The 18,598-nt window shown below is 37.1% G+C and overlaps 1 protein-coding gene and 1 long non-coding RNA gene across 6 annotated transcripts in view; one reads left to right on the top strand and one right to left on the bottom strand.

The window, feature by feature from the left end:
• LOC309660567 overlaps positions 1-18,598 on the top strand; it is a 412,061-nt gene that overhangs the window by 27,359 nt on the left and 366,104 nt on the right. The gene's annotated exons all lie outside the window — the stretch shown is intronic.
• RASA2 (RAS p21 protein activator 2) overlaps positions 1-18,598 on the bottom strand; it is a 115,982-nt gene that overhangs the window by 86,883 nt on the left and 10,501 nt on the right. For 4 of the 5 annotated variants that reach the window (XM_082461203.1, XM_082461204.1, XM_082461206.1 and 1 more), the window contains exons 2-3: positions 5,371-5,488; positions 944-1,047 (exon numbers count right to left, since the gene is read on the bottom strand). In XM_082461203.1, coding sequence (XP_082317329.1) covers positions 944-1,047; positions 5,371-5,488 — 222 coding nt within the window. Of the gene's footprint in view, positions 1-696; positions 820-943; positions 1,048-5,370; positions 5,489-18,598 lie in introns of those variants that run through there. The other variant, XM_082461207.1, reaches the window with a different exon arrangement.

Here is an 18,598-nt window from a genome sequence, read left to right as displayed (position 1 = left end):
CAATAGCAAAAGCAGAAACAAATTAGACGGTAGTTAAGAGGTCAAAGCCAAATAAAGCGTAATCATTAAACTGTAGGAGATGAGCATGTTTCAAATGGGAAAGGAGAGGTGGAGATGATGACATTCAGGACACTAAAAAGGGAGAGTAATGCATGTAAATTACAGACCTCTACCTGTCATTCAAAGATAGTGGTGCAAAGACCATGGACGTGACAGTATGTGGCCAGTTAGTTTTGTCCTAGTCGATGCCTACAGATCATACCTCAGACAATTACTTAAGAAACAGTTACCAGTCACCAATATAGCCAGAGAGAAGAATATGACTAGATTAAACCGAATTATGACTTCTATTAGAAAAACTTCAAAAACAGATGTTCTTTGTTGGGGATCAAATACTGTGATCTTTGTAAAAAACATTCTTTGAACCATTCAACAATATTTACAGAGCATTTACTAAATATAACGCACTCCGGCAGTGACAGTCTCTGCCTTTATAAATATCATATATATTCAACTAGAGCACCTAGACATTAAACAACAAACTGATTTGTCAAATCAGATTCATATAAATCAGAGTTCTACTCAGGATCAAGCTTTACTAATAACATAAAAGAAGTAGACAAATAGACTCTGATACACCTGAAAAACAAACAAACGGATGAACAACTATAATGAATACTATAAAAAGGGACCCACCAGGTACTATGGAAACATATGGCACCATGAGTAGGGGGAGATCGGTTATGTCACTTCCCTGAGGAAGTGTCACCCAAGCTGAGCATTCAAATTAAAAATCAGATCCACAAATGAACATGAAGTCTACAGGAAAGGATTAGAAAGTTGAGAATATATTATTCTGTTGTTTTCAACACTTTATACTTAGAGAAAGAATGAATATAAACACCAATGTTGTGATTAAAAGACAATTCTGAATAGTACATACCTATACGAAGGTCTCTTTGTAAAACATTCTTATCATAAACATAGAAAGACAAATACTGGAAAGTTCTTGGAATCTCAAAGTAAAATTCTTCACTGAAAAATGGGCTAGAGAGAAAAGGGGGAAAGTTCATTAAATTTAAATTCAACAGTGTCCTCCTATAATATTTTCAATGAAATAAATTAAAATTACAGATTAAACACCATAAAGAAAAGCTTCAAGAGTTCCAAAATAATTCTCTATGCTAAGTTTCAACTAAACCCTGTATAAACCAAGCTGAACTCTGAAAGGACCTCGATTGCCAGGCTGGGCTCTGAACAAACAGATTTTCTGGAGTCCTGTGGACAGAATATCCAGTAACTGCCTGGGGTCATGCTCACCTAAAGTGGACACAAATGAGAGCTGAGGACAGTGTCATTCACACCATCATCATCTCAAAAATATGTAAACCACAATAATACATAACACCTAAAATGAATAATGCTATGTAAAATGTTATTTTAAAACATACTTTAAAAAATTAAAATACGTTATTTTTAATCAACTTTATTGAGGTATAAACCACATAAAATAAAATCTAATTTAAAGTACAGAAGTTAATGACTTTTGATTAATTTATAAACCTGTATAGCGTCCATCCCAATCAAGATATAGTAACACTGCAACTCCCCACAAAGTTCCCTCTTGTTTCTCTGCAGTTACCCCATCATACCTGTCACGGGCAACCAGTGATCTGATTTCTAGCACTAAAGGTCTGGTGTAGGATTTCATATAAATGGAATCAAATAGTATGTACACTTGTGTCCAGCTTCTTTCACTCAGCTTAACGTCTATGATATTTGTTCCATCTTGCTGTGTATATCACTAGTTCATTTGTTTTAAGTGCTGGGTAATATTCCATTTATGAATATTCTACAATCCATTCTCCCTAGTGATGTCATTTGAGTTGTTTCCAGTTTGGGCTATTAAAAATAAGGCAGCTATGAACATTTTTATACAAAGCTCTTTTATGTGTTCAGTTCTTTTGGACAGGTAACTAAAAATAGAATTGCTGAGTTAAAAGGTAGGCGAACTTTTAATTTATGAGAAACTGTCAAACTGTTTCCAACGTGGCTGTTCTATTCTGCACTCCTACCAGCAATGTATGAGAGCTCCAGCTGCTCCACATCATTGTTAACTTTTGCTACTGAAAGTCTTTTTAAAATTAGCTACTCTACAACATTATAAATCAACTATACTTCAATAAAAAGTTGTTTCGAAAAATAAATTAGCTATTCTAGTGAATGTGACATGATAAATGTATATACCTGTGTAATCTCTACCCCAATCAAGATAAAGAACAAAGTTCCCTTGTGCAATGACTCACTCCATACTGTCACGGGAACCAGTGATCTGATTTCTATCGTGACACATTATGTTCAAGAATGCGTAGTGACAGAAATGGTTTTAAACTGTATTTCCCTGATGACTAACGATGTTGAATATCTTTTCCTGTGCTTGTTGCCCATTTGTATATCTTATTTTAGGAACTATTTGTTTGAGCTTCCTCCACATATTTTAAAAGGTTTGTCTGTCTTCTTATTGGGTTTTTGGTTTGTTTGTTTGTTTGTTTTAATATATTCTGGATGCAAGCCCTTTGTCAGAGTATTTCCTCCTAGGTGTGGCTTGCCATTTCATTTTCTTGACAGTGCCGAAGAGCAGAAGGCTCTGATTTTGATAAAATCCAGTTGATCAGTTTCCCTCTTTTATGATTGGTGCTTTTGGCATCCTAAGTAAAGAAATCTTTGTCTACCCCCAAGTTGCTAAGAGTTTCTCCTACGAAACAGCTTATATTTCTAAGTTCATTTTAAGAATGCTCTTTTGATATTTAAATTCTCCTATGAAGAAATGAATCTCTGAAATTCTAGTTAACATCTTTTGTCAAGCGTACCTCTTTCCTGAGAATGTTTAAAGAACAAAAGGTACTTTAAAAATGTCACCATAAAATGCAATCTCTTCAGGATTTCACAACTTAAAGAGAAGCTAAAATGCAAAGTAAATGACTCTTAAAGAAGTCATTTCTGACCCTGTCCAGAAAACAGTTGACTTAGCTTTTTAGTTGTTATAATACCTGGTCAACTTTTGTCAATATATTTTTCACTTCAAATGTAACCAAAATAAACTTAAAAGGTGGTCTGTCAAAGTAGTCTTTCCAATTAGTCTCAATATAGAAATCAACAGAAAAACAACTATTAGGCAAAGACAGGTTTAGGTGTTTTTCTCCTTTGCATCATTTTATATACAATTGAGAATTTCCTTTATATATTACACATCCACACTCAAATATTATTTTTAAAACACATTCTAAAGCCAAATAAGAACAAGATGAGAATTATTCACTAAGTCATCTGTATCACTGTATCATCACAATCTCAACAATCTAATCCCCACATCTGGGCGCCCACATCTTTATTTTATAAATAAATTAATTAATCAATCCATTTGAAAAAATGTTTTCAACAACGTTGGTTAGAAGCAATAACTAGACACACAGTTTTTTTATAAAGCAATACTCTACTGTTATCACTGACCTATAATCCTGCATATCACTCCTAAGGAAATTCCTGGTGTGGGGAAGAGAAGCACTAGGTACAAGAAGTATTGCTACTCAAGTTGTTTATAGACCACCTACTTCTTAAAAGGATTTGAGGTAGAGATTTAGGAGCTATGGATTCCATATGTGACTCCTACTTACCTGCCATGAAAAATTCTATATCCAGACTACCTATAAAAACTATAATATTCAGAACCCATAAAAGATCTAAATGATATCTACTGACTTTTGACTTAACAGTTATCACAACATTCACAAGGGTAGAAAACACTGAAATGAAAGCAAGGTGAGCAAGGGTTTATACTACAAATTCTTTCACCCTATTCCACAAGGAAGAATGCTAGGAGGCACCCAGAATCCAAGAAACATGTAGTCTAATTATATTGAAATGACCTAAGGTAACCATTGCTAGCCTTAAAATATCTTCCAAGTTGCTATGCATCTAGCATAATAATTTAAGATGGATAAAAATACTTGGTTTTATCATTTCCCCCACACAAATATCTGGAAAGGCAGGCAAGAGTTTTGGAAAAAAAGTAAGCTTATTTTAGTTACTCATTTACAAAGCTATATTACATACTAGAAGCTACCACAAATATTCAATTTATTGAAAATTACTAGTTTTGTATATAACTGATTTTTGTGTGATATGGAATTCAACATTCATTAAATAACAAATTGAGATTTAAATAGTTTCAGGTCCCTATCCCAGTTTTGTTTCTAACTTCCTTTATTACATGCACAAATTATTCAGGCTTTTGGTGACTCAGTTTCATCATTTATATAAATAATTACAAATTCTAATACAACAGGGATAGGTGATTTACGATTAAAGATGTGAAGTATATTACTTCAAATCTCCTTGGGTTACTAAATATTTCATCCACCATACGTTCATTCCAACAACTCTTCATTCCCTTATTTTAACTCTTGTCTCTGAACAAGACTGCATCCTTCCAGTACAGCTCTGCACTAGAATTATATCCACAAACACTATTACAGGGAAGAGGTGGCACATTTCAATTTTATGAATTATAATTTACTATGATACTCTCGCAGTGCTATTAGACTTCCAAAAAATGACAAATCTACCTAAGAGTTCATTGCCTTACAATGCCCTGCTTAGTTAAGTGACTTCTATAAATGTTAAGGGGTAATTTATTCTCAAGAGAAATAAAATAATGACGTACTTTGAGAAAAGTTCAAATGAGTGGGCAAAATTTAGCCTAGAGAAAAAACTGAGGTATATGGTAGTTGTTTTCAAAAACTTGAAAGAGTGTCACGTGAATGATGGATTAAACTTGTTCTCCAGAAATCCAAGGGACAGAATTAGGAACAATTAAGAGGAAGATACATTTTGAGGCAATGAAAAGCCACATGAAAGCAAGCACTGTGGCTATCTTGTTCTTGTGGATGTATGAATAAATAGCACCCAGCAAGTTCTTGGCATATGGTAGGTTCTCCTTTTGACAGACATTAATAAATTAAATGTAAGAGCTTTTCAAGAGTCAGAATAGTTCTAAGACCTAACAGGCTGCTTTTAGGAGGCAGTGAACTCCTTTGTCACTGGAACATTATTAAGCAAATGCCATATGACTACTTGTCAAAAATAATTGTCGGGAGGAACTAAGCGTAAGGCATTTAGTCCAGCTCAATGAACATTATGGTTCCTTCAAACTCTGAGATTCTGTAACTCTAAAAATGAGCTCAGAATCTAAAAGGAAAATAAAAGGTTCAGATGAAGAAAGTCTTCTTGATGATTACAATCAGGAAAATGTGTAAAATTTTTTATTCAATATATATCATATGAATGATAATTTACCAATTTTTTACAAACCTTAAAGATTTTTCAACAACTTGGGTACGATAAACTTCTTCCTGGTCCAAATTTATGGTGCAGAAACAATCTCTCATTTTGTTGGGTCCAAGATATGGCAATAAATTTTTCGCTTCACCTGTTGGCACAAAAATTAAAACTGGTGTTAAATATCACCAGCTGCCTCATGCTAAGCCTTATATGGGACACATTAAATCCAAAAGAACATAAAAGATATAGCACAGAAGAAAAAATTAGTGATTAAGAAAGATAATCAACTTGGTCTAAAGGAATCTGGTGAGACGAAGGGAGGAGCTGTGTGTAAAGGGGCATGTGAGGTCATGTTATACCACCGCATCCCTGATCCTAGAAAAGAGCAATGTCCCCATTTATGTCCTCATCCCATCCCACCAGTATGACCCTAAAGACATGTCTCCACAATTAATCCCCCTTTCCTGTATCATTAATTTTCCTCTCTACTGGATCATTCCTGTCAGCTCATAAACAAACTTTGATATTTCCCAATTTTAAAAAAAGCACAAAAAGAAAAAAAAAAAACTCCCTTGACTCCGTCTCCTCCCTCATGATATCATTCCATTTCTAGACTCCCTTTCACAGCAAAACTCCTCAAAAACAATCATCTCTAGCCACTGTCTCTAATTCCTCACCTTCCATTCATTCTTTGACCCTCTCCAATCAGCTTTTAACCCCATGACAACAGTGAAACTGCTCTATCTAGGGTCACCAATGCCTTCCATATTGCCAAACCCAATGGCATTTCTCTGTCCTCATCATACCTGATCTGACAGCACTATTTATTTAATATAAGTGAATGCTAACATCCCTCCTTAAAACTCACTCTTTTCTTGGCTTCCACAACACAGTAGTTTTGGCATTTCTCCTACATCATGGACCTCTGCTGACTTCTTTCCCTCCTCATCTCTAAATGTTGGAATGCTTCAGGGCTCAGTTCTGGACCACCTTCTCTTCTTTCCCTATGCAAATTCCTTCAGTATATGGTGCCTCCCAGATGTGCGTTTCCAGGCCTGATTTCTCCTCCTCAACATTAGATATGAATACTCAACTGCCTCCCTGGATATCCAGTAGGCTTCTCAAATTTAACAAGTCCCAGACAAACCATCTGATTTCCTCCCCTAAAACCCACTCCTCCCCCACTCTACCACCATCTTCCTCTCTTTTTCTCACCATGCTCCCCAAACCTCCCACCCCCAAGTCCAGTCCATCAGTAAATCCAGCAGAACTCCAAAATAAATCCCAAATGCAACCACTTCTCCTTGTCTTCATTAGTATCACCCTACAATCCACTCTCCATCAAGGAGTATGATCTTTTAAACATACTATTCAAGTCAATTACCCCCCTACTCCAATGCCATTCCATTTCACTTAGAATACAATTCCATTTCTAAATGCCCATTTTCATGGTCTACACAGCCCTACTGAACTGTCCTCTCCTCTCTGACCTCTTCTCCTCCCACTCTCCCCAGTGTTCACCTTCTTTCCATTCATCAACCATGTCAAGCTTGTTCGAGCTTAGAGCCTCTGCCTGAAATGCTCTAACCCTACATCTTCATATGGCTGCCTCTTCCTACCATTCAAGTCTCAGCTCAAATGTCACTTCCTCAGAAACCTTTCCTGACTATTCTATCTAAAGTAAATAATCCTGCTACCATATTCTATGTCTCTGTTTTCTTCAGAGCCTTTACAACTATTTGGAACTCTTAATTTTTACCTAAGTGTTTATTTCTGGTTCCCTCATTCTTTGAGAGTTCTTGGTTCCCTCATTCAATGCCTGAGAACTTAATGAGCCCCAAGATCTAAAATAGTGACTGTTAAATACCGAGAAATATTTGCTGAATGAATATTAAAGAATCAAGTAAGTCTAGTTTCGAAGTTCTTGTGAGATGCTCATTGGCTAAAAGGACACACAAAACTGTGGGTGCTGAAATCAGACACCAGTGTACTAAATTAGGAAAGCAATGTAGTTGGCATAAGGGAAAGAGCATTTCCCTGAGAATCATGAAACCAATGTTCCTGTATTACCTCTGCTATTAAGTGGACAAATGACTTCAGACAAATCTCTGAAGAACAGTTTTCCTAACGAAAGTCTGGGCTAGATAAACTCAAGTCTCTTTCTGCTTACCAACTTTAAAACTAAAGGCCAGGGACTTCCCTGGTGGCCCAGTGGTTAAGACTCCGTGCTCCCAATGCAGGGGGCCCGGGTTAGATCCCGCATGCTGCAACTAGAGAACCCACATGCCGCAACTGAGACTCAGCACAGCCAAATAAATAAATAAATAAATATTTTAAAAATAATAAATAAAACTAAAGGCCATTTAAACCAATATCTTTTAAAGAAGTCTAGCAGAAACTTAAGAAGCACCTATGAAAAACTCAATAAACAAATGATTTTTTTTAATTAAAATTAGAAAAATCAGGGAACAGTCCCTCAGAGCTATCTGAGAGGCTGTCTCTCAGGCTTAAGTCCTGAGTAAGTCCACCGAATAAAACAGAATTCTCGAAAACTAAAAGTAGAATAAAATAAAATTAGAAAAATCAATGGAAAGGCACCAGTAAGATACTCACTGTTATTAAGTTTGTCACTGAGAGATTAGGGGAAAGAAATCAAGTTACCACGTCATAGAATAAGCATCTCAAGTCAAAATAAAGGAATCTAATCTTTTAAATGACCCCCAACTTGCCTAATATGGGTTGGCCTTTACAAATTCACTAGTTTCCTAACAGGAAAAATAATATATATTTGAATTTGTATCCATCCATCTTCTCTTCCTCAAAAGACTACATATCCCCCCCTATTATCTATAGCTCATCCACCTACCTGTGCTCTCTCTACCCCATTCCCTCCCTCTCACTCCAGGACACTGCCCAGCAATTCTGTTTTCATTACTTTCAACCTTCTCCTTTAAGTCTCTCCTTCTTTGCCATCTGCCCTCTGTGTAATCCAGAGGGTCTGGGTTGTTTTTTTTTTTTTTTAACTAAAAATCCACCTAGGTCACCATATAGGGCCTGGAATATAAACAAATTTGGAATTAAATCATAATAAACATGCTCCATATCTAATGAGGGAATCTTAAATACTAAATCACTGCCCTTGAACATGTTGCTGTTTCATTCACACCAGTGCGATTTAAGAAAACTACACTATATAAATGTACACATGTTCCACTGCCCACCTTTCTAAGAGGGAGACAGTGGGGATTATTTTGTCTGCAGAATCCAATGAACTTGACATTATCAGACATTTACTCAGAATAATTAAAATTCAAGTTCTACGTAATATATAAAATGCACTCAACATCACTTCCTAGAAAAGCAGTTGTCATAATCTTTGAATATCTGTCACTAATGTTCAAAATAAACTACACTGAAAAGTAAATTCATCTAATCAATGCCAGATCACCAATCAATCATGCTAATATATGTTGATTAAGTCAGCTATCAAGACTTTAAACTGTAACTCCAAAATACAGTGGTAATTAACTGGCACTTTATAAAAAACATACATCAAAGTAATTAACTGTCACTTTATTTTAAAAAATCAAAAGTGAAGTAACTAATGGTTAGAGAATTAACAAAAATAATGTTGTACTCAATATATCTCTAAGCAGAAAGATTAATTTAATAGCACACACTTTATATTAAGCTACACAAAGAAGTGAGGAATTTTAGAAGATTATACCTGTCCTGTGTGTGATATTTTCACAGGGCCTCACTAGTTCTAGTTAATTATTGTATATAAATAAGCAAGTGCATTGGACAAAAACCAAACAAACAATAAACTACTGCTCCTTAAAAGGCAAGCTTCCGGAAAACTTATTCTATAATCTCTGCTTCAATCCTTCCCCTCCTACTCACAGCCTAAACCTACAATTTGGTTTCTGACCCTATTTCTTTACTAGAACTTTCAAGAACACTAATAATATTAAGTGCTACCAAATCAAGTGACTGTTCTTTTGGTCCCACCTTATTTAATCACGCTTCAGTGTTTGATAACACTGACATTTCCTCAGCTTAGGTAACCCATTCTAATTTTTTTTTTGAACTCCCTCTTTCAGGCTTTTCATCCACTACCCACACTTTAAATGTCAGGTAACTTTGGGCATCCACAGACCACTAAATTCATCATACAGGTGGAGAACCAATTTCAGGCATTTTTTAAAATATGTCATTATAAAACAATTTAAAAAATATACTAAAATACAAATACTTGTAAGCTTCTCAACATTATTTGATGGTATTATGTGCCATCATTCTCAATTTATCTATAGCGCATTTGATGATGGCTAGCCTTCAAGAGAATCAGGGTCTATATCTGTGGCAGATATGGTGGGTCAGTGTTCATCATCTGTTACAATGTCCTTTGGCGTATGATTGCCTGTACTGCAGAGACTAGAAAGCTAAAAACTACATTTCCCAGCCTATTTTGTAGTTAGGGTTGTGGGTGTGATTTAAATTCCGTTAATTAGATGCACTCGCTGGAAATTTGGAGGACAAAAAAGAAGAGAGGTTGCATTTATGTTGCTTCTACTAGCAAGTACTGTCATGGAGATGTCCAAGTTTCCCGCAGTAGCACTGGCTGCAGTCCTTGTATCCAGTCACAGGTTTCATAGATATCAAGAAGAAGGGTACAAGGCATCCATTCTGTCACACAGGTTGTGGCCAGTGTGGCTTAGCTCTAGGGCCAGCAGCAGCAGGGGAATTCCCTGGCAGTCCAGTGGTTAGGACTCCGTGCTTGCAGTGCAGGGGGCACAGGTTCGATCCCTGGTCAGGGAACTAAGATCCCACAAGCCGCACGGTGTGGCCAAAAAATAATAATAACAATAATAATAATAATAAAACCTACTTCTAGAGCGAGCAGCAGTGACAACAGTTTACCGATGAAGATGGTTGCTTGTTGTTGGCTGTTTCCTAATAGTGGAAGATTCCTGATCATGGTAGAGGTGGCAAGGTTCTCAGACTAGCAGCTAAAAGTTACAACTTCCTAATTTTGCAGGCACCTTTCTGATCCAAAAAGAGGTAGTAAATCCCTTCGTGGCCCAGATGCAATGTGGCTTTTGAATGTCATTCTTGAAAGTTGGACTAGAGTCTATTTCTTCGGTATTTCTAACAATTCTGTAAGCCACTTAAAATCTTTTATTTAAAAAAAAATCTTTTATTAAATCTCTTTCTGCTTACACTAGCTAGAGTTGATTCTGTAACCTAATCCTGACTAGCTTTTTTTCTTATCCTTTCTACCTTTTCTAACAAATTTGAAAGTCCCATCTCACATTACTGGTCATCCGAGTTTGGTGAGTCTTTCAACTAGATGTGGCTATCTGGATCAAACATGGACTCAGAAATTATACAGCAGTATCTCACTGACAACCACTTTTAGTGTTCCATTAGGCAATGAGTTGAATAGCAGAGCACACTCAAAAGGTGAATGCTTCAACTTGGGAAATGGAGACAAATGGATCCTAACTCTCTGCATGGTTGTATCTGCCTTTGGAAAACATTTCTTCACTTCCTACTGCAGCATTTGGATGTGGTTTTGAAAACATGCTCAATAATACAATATCATGTTTCCATGAATTTGGGAGTGCCAAATTCTCAACATCCAAACCATGTGCACCATTTTGAGTACCTCCATCTTATCCTTAAATTTACACATCCTATTTTGACTCTAAAGTAAAAAGATTAAAATGTGTTCAAGACATTCAATATACTGCTAAGATACGACACTTGAGCAAGACAGCTGAAATAATGGAAATAGTTTTTACTTGCATTTGAATGAAAGTAGAAAATGATTTTAGCTTATTCTTGATTTTAAAAATTCTGTGCATGCCAGGGTACTTCAATATGCAAAGGTAGATACTTCCACAAAGACAGAGGTATTATTGGCCCTATAGCAAATAGTATAGCTCTGACTACATTTACAACTGTTGCTATTTCCTTCAACAATGAATCAAGAGCAGGAGGCATATTAGTGACGAAACAACCGTTCCTCTATGAAGAAAGGAGGCTGGCCTTCAAGCACAACATCTTATACTCTGTAACAACACCATTTCTTGTTGAATTCATAACTGGTACTCTTTAAGAACTTTTCACTCTACATGACTTACAACATAATTGTTAACCAAATTTTTTTAAAAAATCTTCTCTCCTAAAGCATGGATTTTTAGAGATGAACTAATCCTCCACCGGGCATTTCTTCTCCCTCACAGATGTACTGCAAGTAGGCCAAGAACACCTTCACACTACACATCACTGGTTTTGTCAACCATAAAATGAAATAGCCGCCTGCCCATTCACGTGACAGTAATTGTTTCTCTGCATCATACATATCTTGCAACTTCATATACAGAGTATATAACAAAATGCTGTATTTAGCATTGATCCCCTTCCTTCACACTGTTGCCAGTTACTTTTTTGATATGTAAACATATATATCACTCCTTGCTCAAAAATCTTCAATGGCTCCTCCATATCTACCACTGCCCACCTTGCAGGATAAACCTAAAATTCCTTCGTCTGGCATAAAAACCCTGCATAATCTGGCACCATCTACTACCTTTACCCCCAAAAGTTATGCTCCAGCAGTACTGTACTTTTAGTTCCTTGAAAACACTGTGTTCTCTCATGCCCCTGTACATTTGCAACACTATCTTCATTGCATGGGATGCTCTCAACTGATTTTTTTCCTCCCGAAAGCTCTGCTTAAGACCATCTTTGTAAAGTCTTCCCTCAACTCCTAGGTAGGCATGTCACCCTTTCCTCTATTCCCTACTGCATCTTATATGCACTTCTACTCTAAGGATCGTATTGTATTGCACTTGTATTTCATTCAACAAATATTTATTAAGTGCCTACAGCATGCCAGACACCTTTCTAAATGCTGGGAATATAACAATGAACAAAACTAGGTCTCTGCCCACATGGAACTTTTATACAGTTGAGACAGCGGGGACAAGCGTCATAAACTCTTCAACAAGTAAGTATATAATATTTATTGCCATGGAAGAAAATAAAGTAAGGTAAGACAGTTAGGGAGTGCCAGGCCCAGAGGGTAGAGAGGGAGGAGAGCAATGTTATTTTATACAGGGACTCAAGGAAGGCCTTTCTGTGAAGATATTTGAGGAGATACTTGAAGGAGGTCAATGAGGGAATGAGTCACGCAGATACCTGGGGAAAGAGACGGACTAGCAGGAACAATAAAATATGCAAAGGCCCTGAGACAGGATAGTTTGGCACACTGAAGGAATAGCAAGGAGGCCAGCATGGCTGTAAAACAGTAAGCAAAATAGGAAGAGCGAGGAAACAGTAAGAGATGAGGTAGGATTGGGAAAGGAAACAGGTTAAATAGGGTCTTGTAGGCCAATGGAAAGTCTTAGGCTTTTCTGAATGAGATGGGAAGCTATTGAAGGATTATGGGCAGAAGAATGGCATGATCTAACTTTTGTTCTGAAGAATCACTGCAGAAGGAAAAGGGTGGAAGCAGGAAACTAGATAGGAGGCTACTGTAATAATTTTGATTAGAGATAACTGAGACTAGGGGGGCAGTCCTGGCATGGAAAGAAGTGGTCAGCTGGGCATATATTTTGAAGATGGAGCCAACAGGATTTTTGATAGTTTGCATGTGGGTGTGAGAGGAAAAGGGGTCAGGATCACTTCTTAAAGGGTTTCAGCCAGAGCAGCTGGATGAACAGAGATGCCACTTCCAGAGGAAAGAGTCTCTTGTTGGGAAAGAGGGATCAAGAGTTTGTATTGAGTATGTTAAGTCTGAGATGCCTATTAGATATCCAAGTGCAAATGCAAGTGGGCAAAGAAGTGCTGGCTAGAGATAAAATTTGAGAATCATTAGCAAGTACATACTATATGTCAAACCTTAAGACTATACAGGATCACAAGGAAGGTAAATGTGGAGAAAAGAAAAGAGATTTGAAGACTGAGCCTCAGATCTCTCCATCATTTTGCATTAGGAGAGTTAAGAAGGAACCAGCAAAGGAGACTGCTACATGTCTCTTCGCTGAATATAAACTTAAGGGACAGGACCAATGCTTAGCATCATGCTTAGCTTATAAAAGATAATGAAATATCTACTGAATAAGTATAAGTATGTGTATGTTTATAACTTTAGCATGGGCAAAAAAAGAGGTTCTAATATCACATCACGAATTATAAAATTGCATATAAACTTCTTTTTATAAGTTTGATGTAAGTTTATCCATGTCAATTTCTCCAAAGTTTTAAAAAGAAAATGTCTCCTGTATACAGTTACCAAAAGCACTAAATTTAAGAATCTTTATAGTGTTAATACAGAGATATATTGAAAACAAACAAACCAGTCCTGAAATGCACACATTCAAACATTTACTGAGTGCCTACTCAGATGCCAGGGATACATTAATGAGAAAAACAGAGAAAACTGTGTCCTCATTGAACTAACACAGATGGACAGATAATAAATAAGACAAATAAATTTAAATGGTATGTTAGTATTAAGCAGGAATGGGCACCACATGAAATGGCAGAGGGAGGGGAGCCAAGGAAGGCTCCACCTAGAAGGTAACTTCTGCATAAATACCTGAAGAAAGAGGGGAGGCAAGTAAACATTTTATAGAAAATAGCTTTTAGTCATTGGCAAAAAGTAAACAATTTAAACCAAGAAGATAAACACCATTGGGAATGAAAACCAATAACCTAGATTAACAGAAATAGAAAGACAGCCAACTCTCTGTGTACAAGATCAATGATTCTGTGCAAAGGTCACAGGTCCAGAGCCTACCATATAAATTTTACCTAGGACTAGAATTCCAAATATCAGGGTATTGGGTAGAGATTCCAGTGTTATGCTTCTGGGCATGGATGTGAGTATGCATATATGTGCTTACGTGTATGTTTTGGGGGGACTGTGTGCATGCATTTATATCTATAGGTTTGTATGCATGTTTCTGTGTGTCCTAGAGGGGAACACTACTGGGATAAGTAAGAAAAGAAGATAAATATTTATCAAGCAGTTGCATGCTCCGAGACAGTGCTAAATATTTTCTCAAATACCTCATTTGGTTGGTACAACAACCTTGTGACATAAGCATTACTGTTCTCTTTTATAAACTAAAAAAAAAAAATTCACAGTTACACAGCTGGTACAGTGAACTGACAGAAATCAAATTCCAAAGCCTAGTCTTCCCATTCCTATTAATGTCTTTCTGAACACAGCAGTGTTGAGAGGAACAGACAGCTATTCCTTTCTGAAACTATCCTAAGAGATCTTGTAAAATCTCCAATCTGTTTCAAAGGATACCTTAAGCACAGAAATAAAAGCCAATACAGACCCGCCAGCGTGATTAACTGCCAAGAGAAACTGCAAAGGGCCAGGGTCCTGGACAAGATGATCCGAAGATAAAGATTATTTGGAGTGGGAGGAAAGCTAAATCATAATAGTTCACTATATTCATTTATCAAATAAATAATACATTACACATAGATTTTTTTAGGGACTTCATATATATTATTTCACTTAATCTTCACAGTAACTTCTTCCAAGTAATTTTTTTTAAATACAGAAACTGGGAATGGAGGGATAACATTCCAGGAGTAAGGCAGGCACAACGTGAACAAGTTCGGGAGGTGGAAACAGGAGGAGTACCTTCAAGGAGGCAGTGAATAGTACAAATTGGCTAAAGCGTAAAGAGAGGTGAAAGGTTATAAGAAAGGATGAGACTGTAAAGGAAAGATGGCATCAAACAGAACCTGGAATGCCAAGCTAAGGAGTTTCAACTTTATTCAGGAAGCAACAAGGGTCACTAAAAGTTTCTGTGTGATCAAAACTATGCTTCAGGAAAATTACTAACAGTTACCGGGCCTAAACTGAGGGAATAAAGGGGAGATGGGAGGAAAAGAAAAATGGAAGAGGTACTACAGAGAGAAAATTCACAGAATTTGGCCTGAGTGACTCCGGATATGATGTTCTAATAACTGGAATAGCAACCTGAACAGAGGATTAGACCTTTAGATGGGGGGGAAGATATAAAACTATGCAAACATTATCATTTACATACACAACAAAAAAATGGAGTGAAGGAGAATGAATCAAACATACGCTTAAAAATATAACAGTTTCAGTGTTGACAAGCTTAGAATAAAAGTAAAATGCTGTTATGCCATCTAATTATAGATAAACAGACAATCCTATATGTGTTCTTTTTTTTTGGCTGCACTGCAAGGCATGCGGGAATCTTAGTTCCCCGACCAGGACTCAAACCTGTGTCCCCTGAAGTGAAAGTGCCGAGTCTTAACCACTGGACCGCCAGGGGAGTCCCAAGACAATCTTATGTAATGTTAACATATAAGGTCTTTCAAATTTTCATATAATGTTTAATTTTAATTTTTGCAGTAAGATGAAAGTTGCACAAAATTCTGAAAACATATACAGTACTGGTGCAAGTTAAACAAATTCATTTTGGAGACACATACGAGTTTCAACATGAGTTTCGTACTTAATGATCTGCATGTCCCTAGTCTCAACCTCCTGCATAAAAAGAGGTAATTATAATGCTTCAAGGACGACTGTGACTATTAGCTGAGGTCAAGCACTTACCACGATGCCTAGAACAGAGTAAGCACTCAGTAAATAGTAAGTAGTAGTGCCCCTCCTTGGTTAGAGATTCCTAAAAATTAGCATCTGTACACAATTCCCTTCCTCAAGCCATTAGGTCCTGACCAAAGATAATCTGTAATTTAACAACTAGATACACCAGAGAAGCTCACTTTTTTTTAATGAGACTTTTATTAAAGAAATAATACATTTCTACTAGAGGAAATAGATGCACAAACACCTGACCTTTCTATACCTCGGGCTGCACATCTCTAAAATGAGGGGTTTGAACTATTTCAAATGGGGGGGCACAATTTGGGGTTCAGCTAACCAGAGATTTATTTTGTCTGGCTTTCATAGTGTTAGGAAAAATGTAGCCAACATCTAGAAACTGGGAGAGTTAATAATAAATAAATCCGTATTTCTGGTTTCTCTTTAATAATCAGAGACCTGGCAACGTGGTTCTGAGTAGAAACTGTAGACAGACACCCTCTTTCGAAATCCTAACAATCCCCACCTGGCTTTAACTTCACTATGCCTGGTCTCTGTAGACTCGAGTTTGCAATGCCTTAACTAGTTAATCTTCTAGGCTCCCGTAGCTTTAAGATCTTGAGAGATAACACCTGAAATGTTTTAAAATGCACGTGGCAACACTGATTTCAAATGTTTTTAGATATTGCTACCCGTGGCCAGTTTAATCTCATAAACACTACAAGAACTGGATATACATTTATATTAAATAGCTGTTCATCAAGAAAACTATGAATATATACTTTACCGATTATCACCACTGCTTACGTTACAACGTGCCAGGCACTATAGCAAGTCATCCAATCTTTCCACAACCACTCTGTAAGATTAGAATAACTACCATTACGAATTTATACAAAAGGAAGCAGAGGCTCAGAGAGGTTAGGTGATTACTAGGAAAGTAGCAGAAAATCATGTTTTCAACATGCTACATTTTCATTTATCATTCAACCAATTTCTAGATACCTAATAAATACTTCCTATAAAAAATCTTACACAAGAGCTCTCTCTCGTTCCTTTATCTTTACAGTTCTCAATGGAGAAAGGAAGAGAAAAACTGCCGTAATCACACATGACCTTCCAAAAGGTTTCCTATTCACCCTCTTCAGAGTATGTCAGATTGCCCCAGGTGTACAGTAACAAAAAAGGAGGGGGGGTACCTAAGAACCACTGAAGAGAAAAAAGTTACATAGCTGTTATTTCGCTCTCTAGTTGTCACCTCGAAAGCACCACTGGAAAATTATACATTTATATTTATGATACTGTTGAGGCAGAGAATGAGACACCAATAGGCATATGGTGACTGCTGGAATATCTACTAGTAAGTAGGGTTTTCCAATGCATAAATTAACATGATCAGATAACTAGATTGTCAAGCAACTTTTCTCACTCCCAATAAATGATAAATTACCTTTCAAAAATATAATCTGAGATTCTATAATCCCACTCAACTGGTAATCTTAAAAAAAAATCAACACATTACATAATTCCTAGCAGAAATCTGGTTCTACCTAAGAACAGGCACTATGATATCACCCTGGGACCTGGAGGTCAAAGAAACAGGGAATAATAAAGTTTCACTAACACTGCACTCCTACTCCATCATGGAAATAAGGTACTGTGCAATCACCAGTAAAACATAAACGAGGTAACAGCACTCTGTGAGCACTTGAGTGGGCAAAGGACTCCAGGAATCCAGTATAGTTTAGGTGGCTAGCCTAAACTCAGTGAGCAAAGAACTGTTTTGTGGTTATAAAACCTGAACAACATAAAGTACAACCCTTGACAAGGCATAAAGTCAAGGTTAAAGCTTGAATTCCATGGCAACTCCTCAAAAATGCCCTACTAGGTAAGATGCAGCTCCTCAGTGTGAAAGTCTACAGAACATAGTTAGGGGCCAATTGTTTTACACAAGTCAAGTGCATAATAATTATCATACAGTTATCTATATTGCTATCATATTAATCACCTCCGACTGAAGCTCAGGCCGGAACAAGAAGTTAGGAAACTACTGTACATGAAAAGGCAAGTTTCGCAAGGTATTGCCAGGAAACCTCCATGGGTTATAGAGAGACGTCACCAAGTTGCAGGCAGGATCTTCCTGTGGTTTGCCTTGCCCACTTCTGGTTTCAGTTTTGAACGTGTGCTGATCCCTAAGCTCCCTACAGCCCCCTTCTCAAGTAGCAAACCAAACAGAAGCACATATGGCAGAAATCTCTCCTAGGATAGGCCAATGGTCCCTACAGCTACAAGAAACTTAAAGGCTCCTAAGCTGACCAAGAGAGACTAGTATGGCAAGCAAATGAAAGGCCCAAAGCCAGGTGGTGACAGAACTAAGGGCTACATGGACAGGCCATATATGGGATAAGGCTACTACTTCTGGTAACAGCATCCAGGAAGCCAAAATGGGACTCAATCATGACCCAGAGTTTTTCAAAAAAAGTTGCACCTAGATATAAAGAAGTTGCACCCACACAGGTGCATGTATATGGGGTGTGTGTGTGTGCACGTGTGTGTTTTCTAAGAGAACCGTTAACATGCACAAACCCACAGGAGCACAGCCAAGCAGACAGAAGAATAACATTTTTTGTGAAACCCGAAAAC

Source organism: Balaenoptera physalus (assembly GCF_965194825.1).
Source record: "Balaenoptera physalus genome assembly, chromosome: 4".
Lineage (NCBI taxonomy): Eukaryota > Metazoa > Chordata > Mammalia > Artiodactyla > Balaenopteridae > Balaenoptera > Balaenoptera physalus.
The sequence above is the reverse complement of the archived record's forward strand: the minus strand, read 5'-3'. Positions and strand labels throughout refer to the sequence as shown.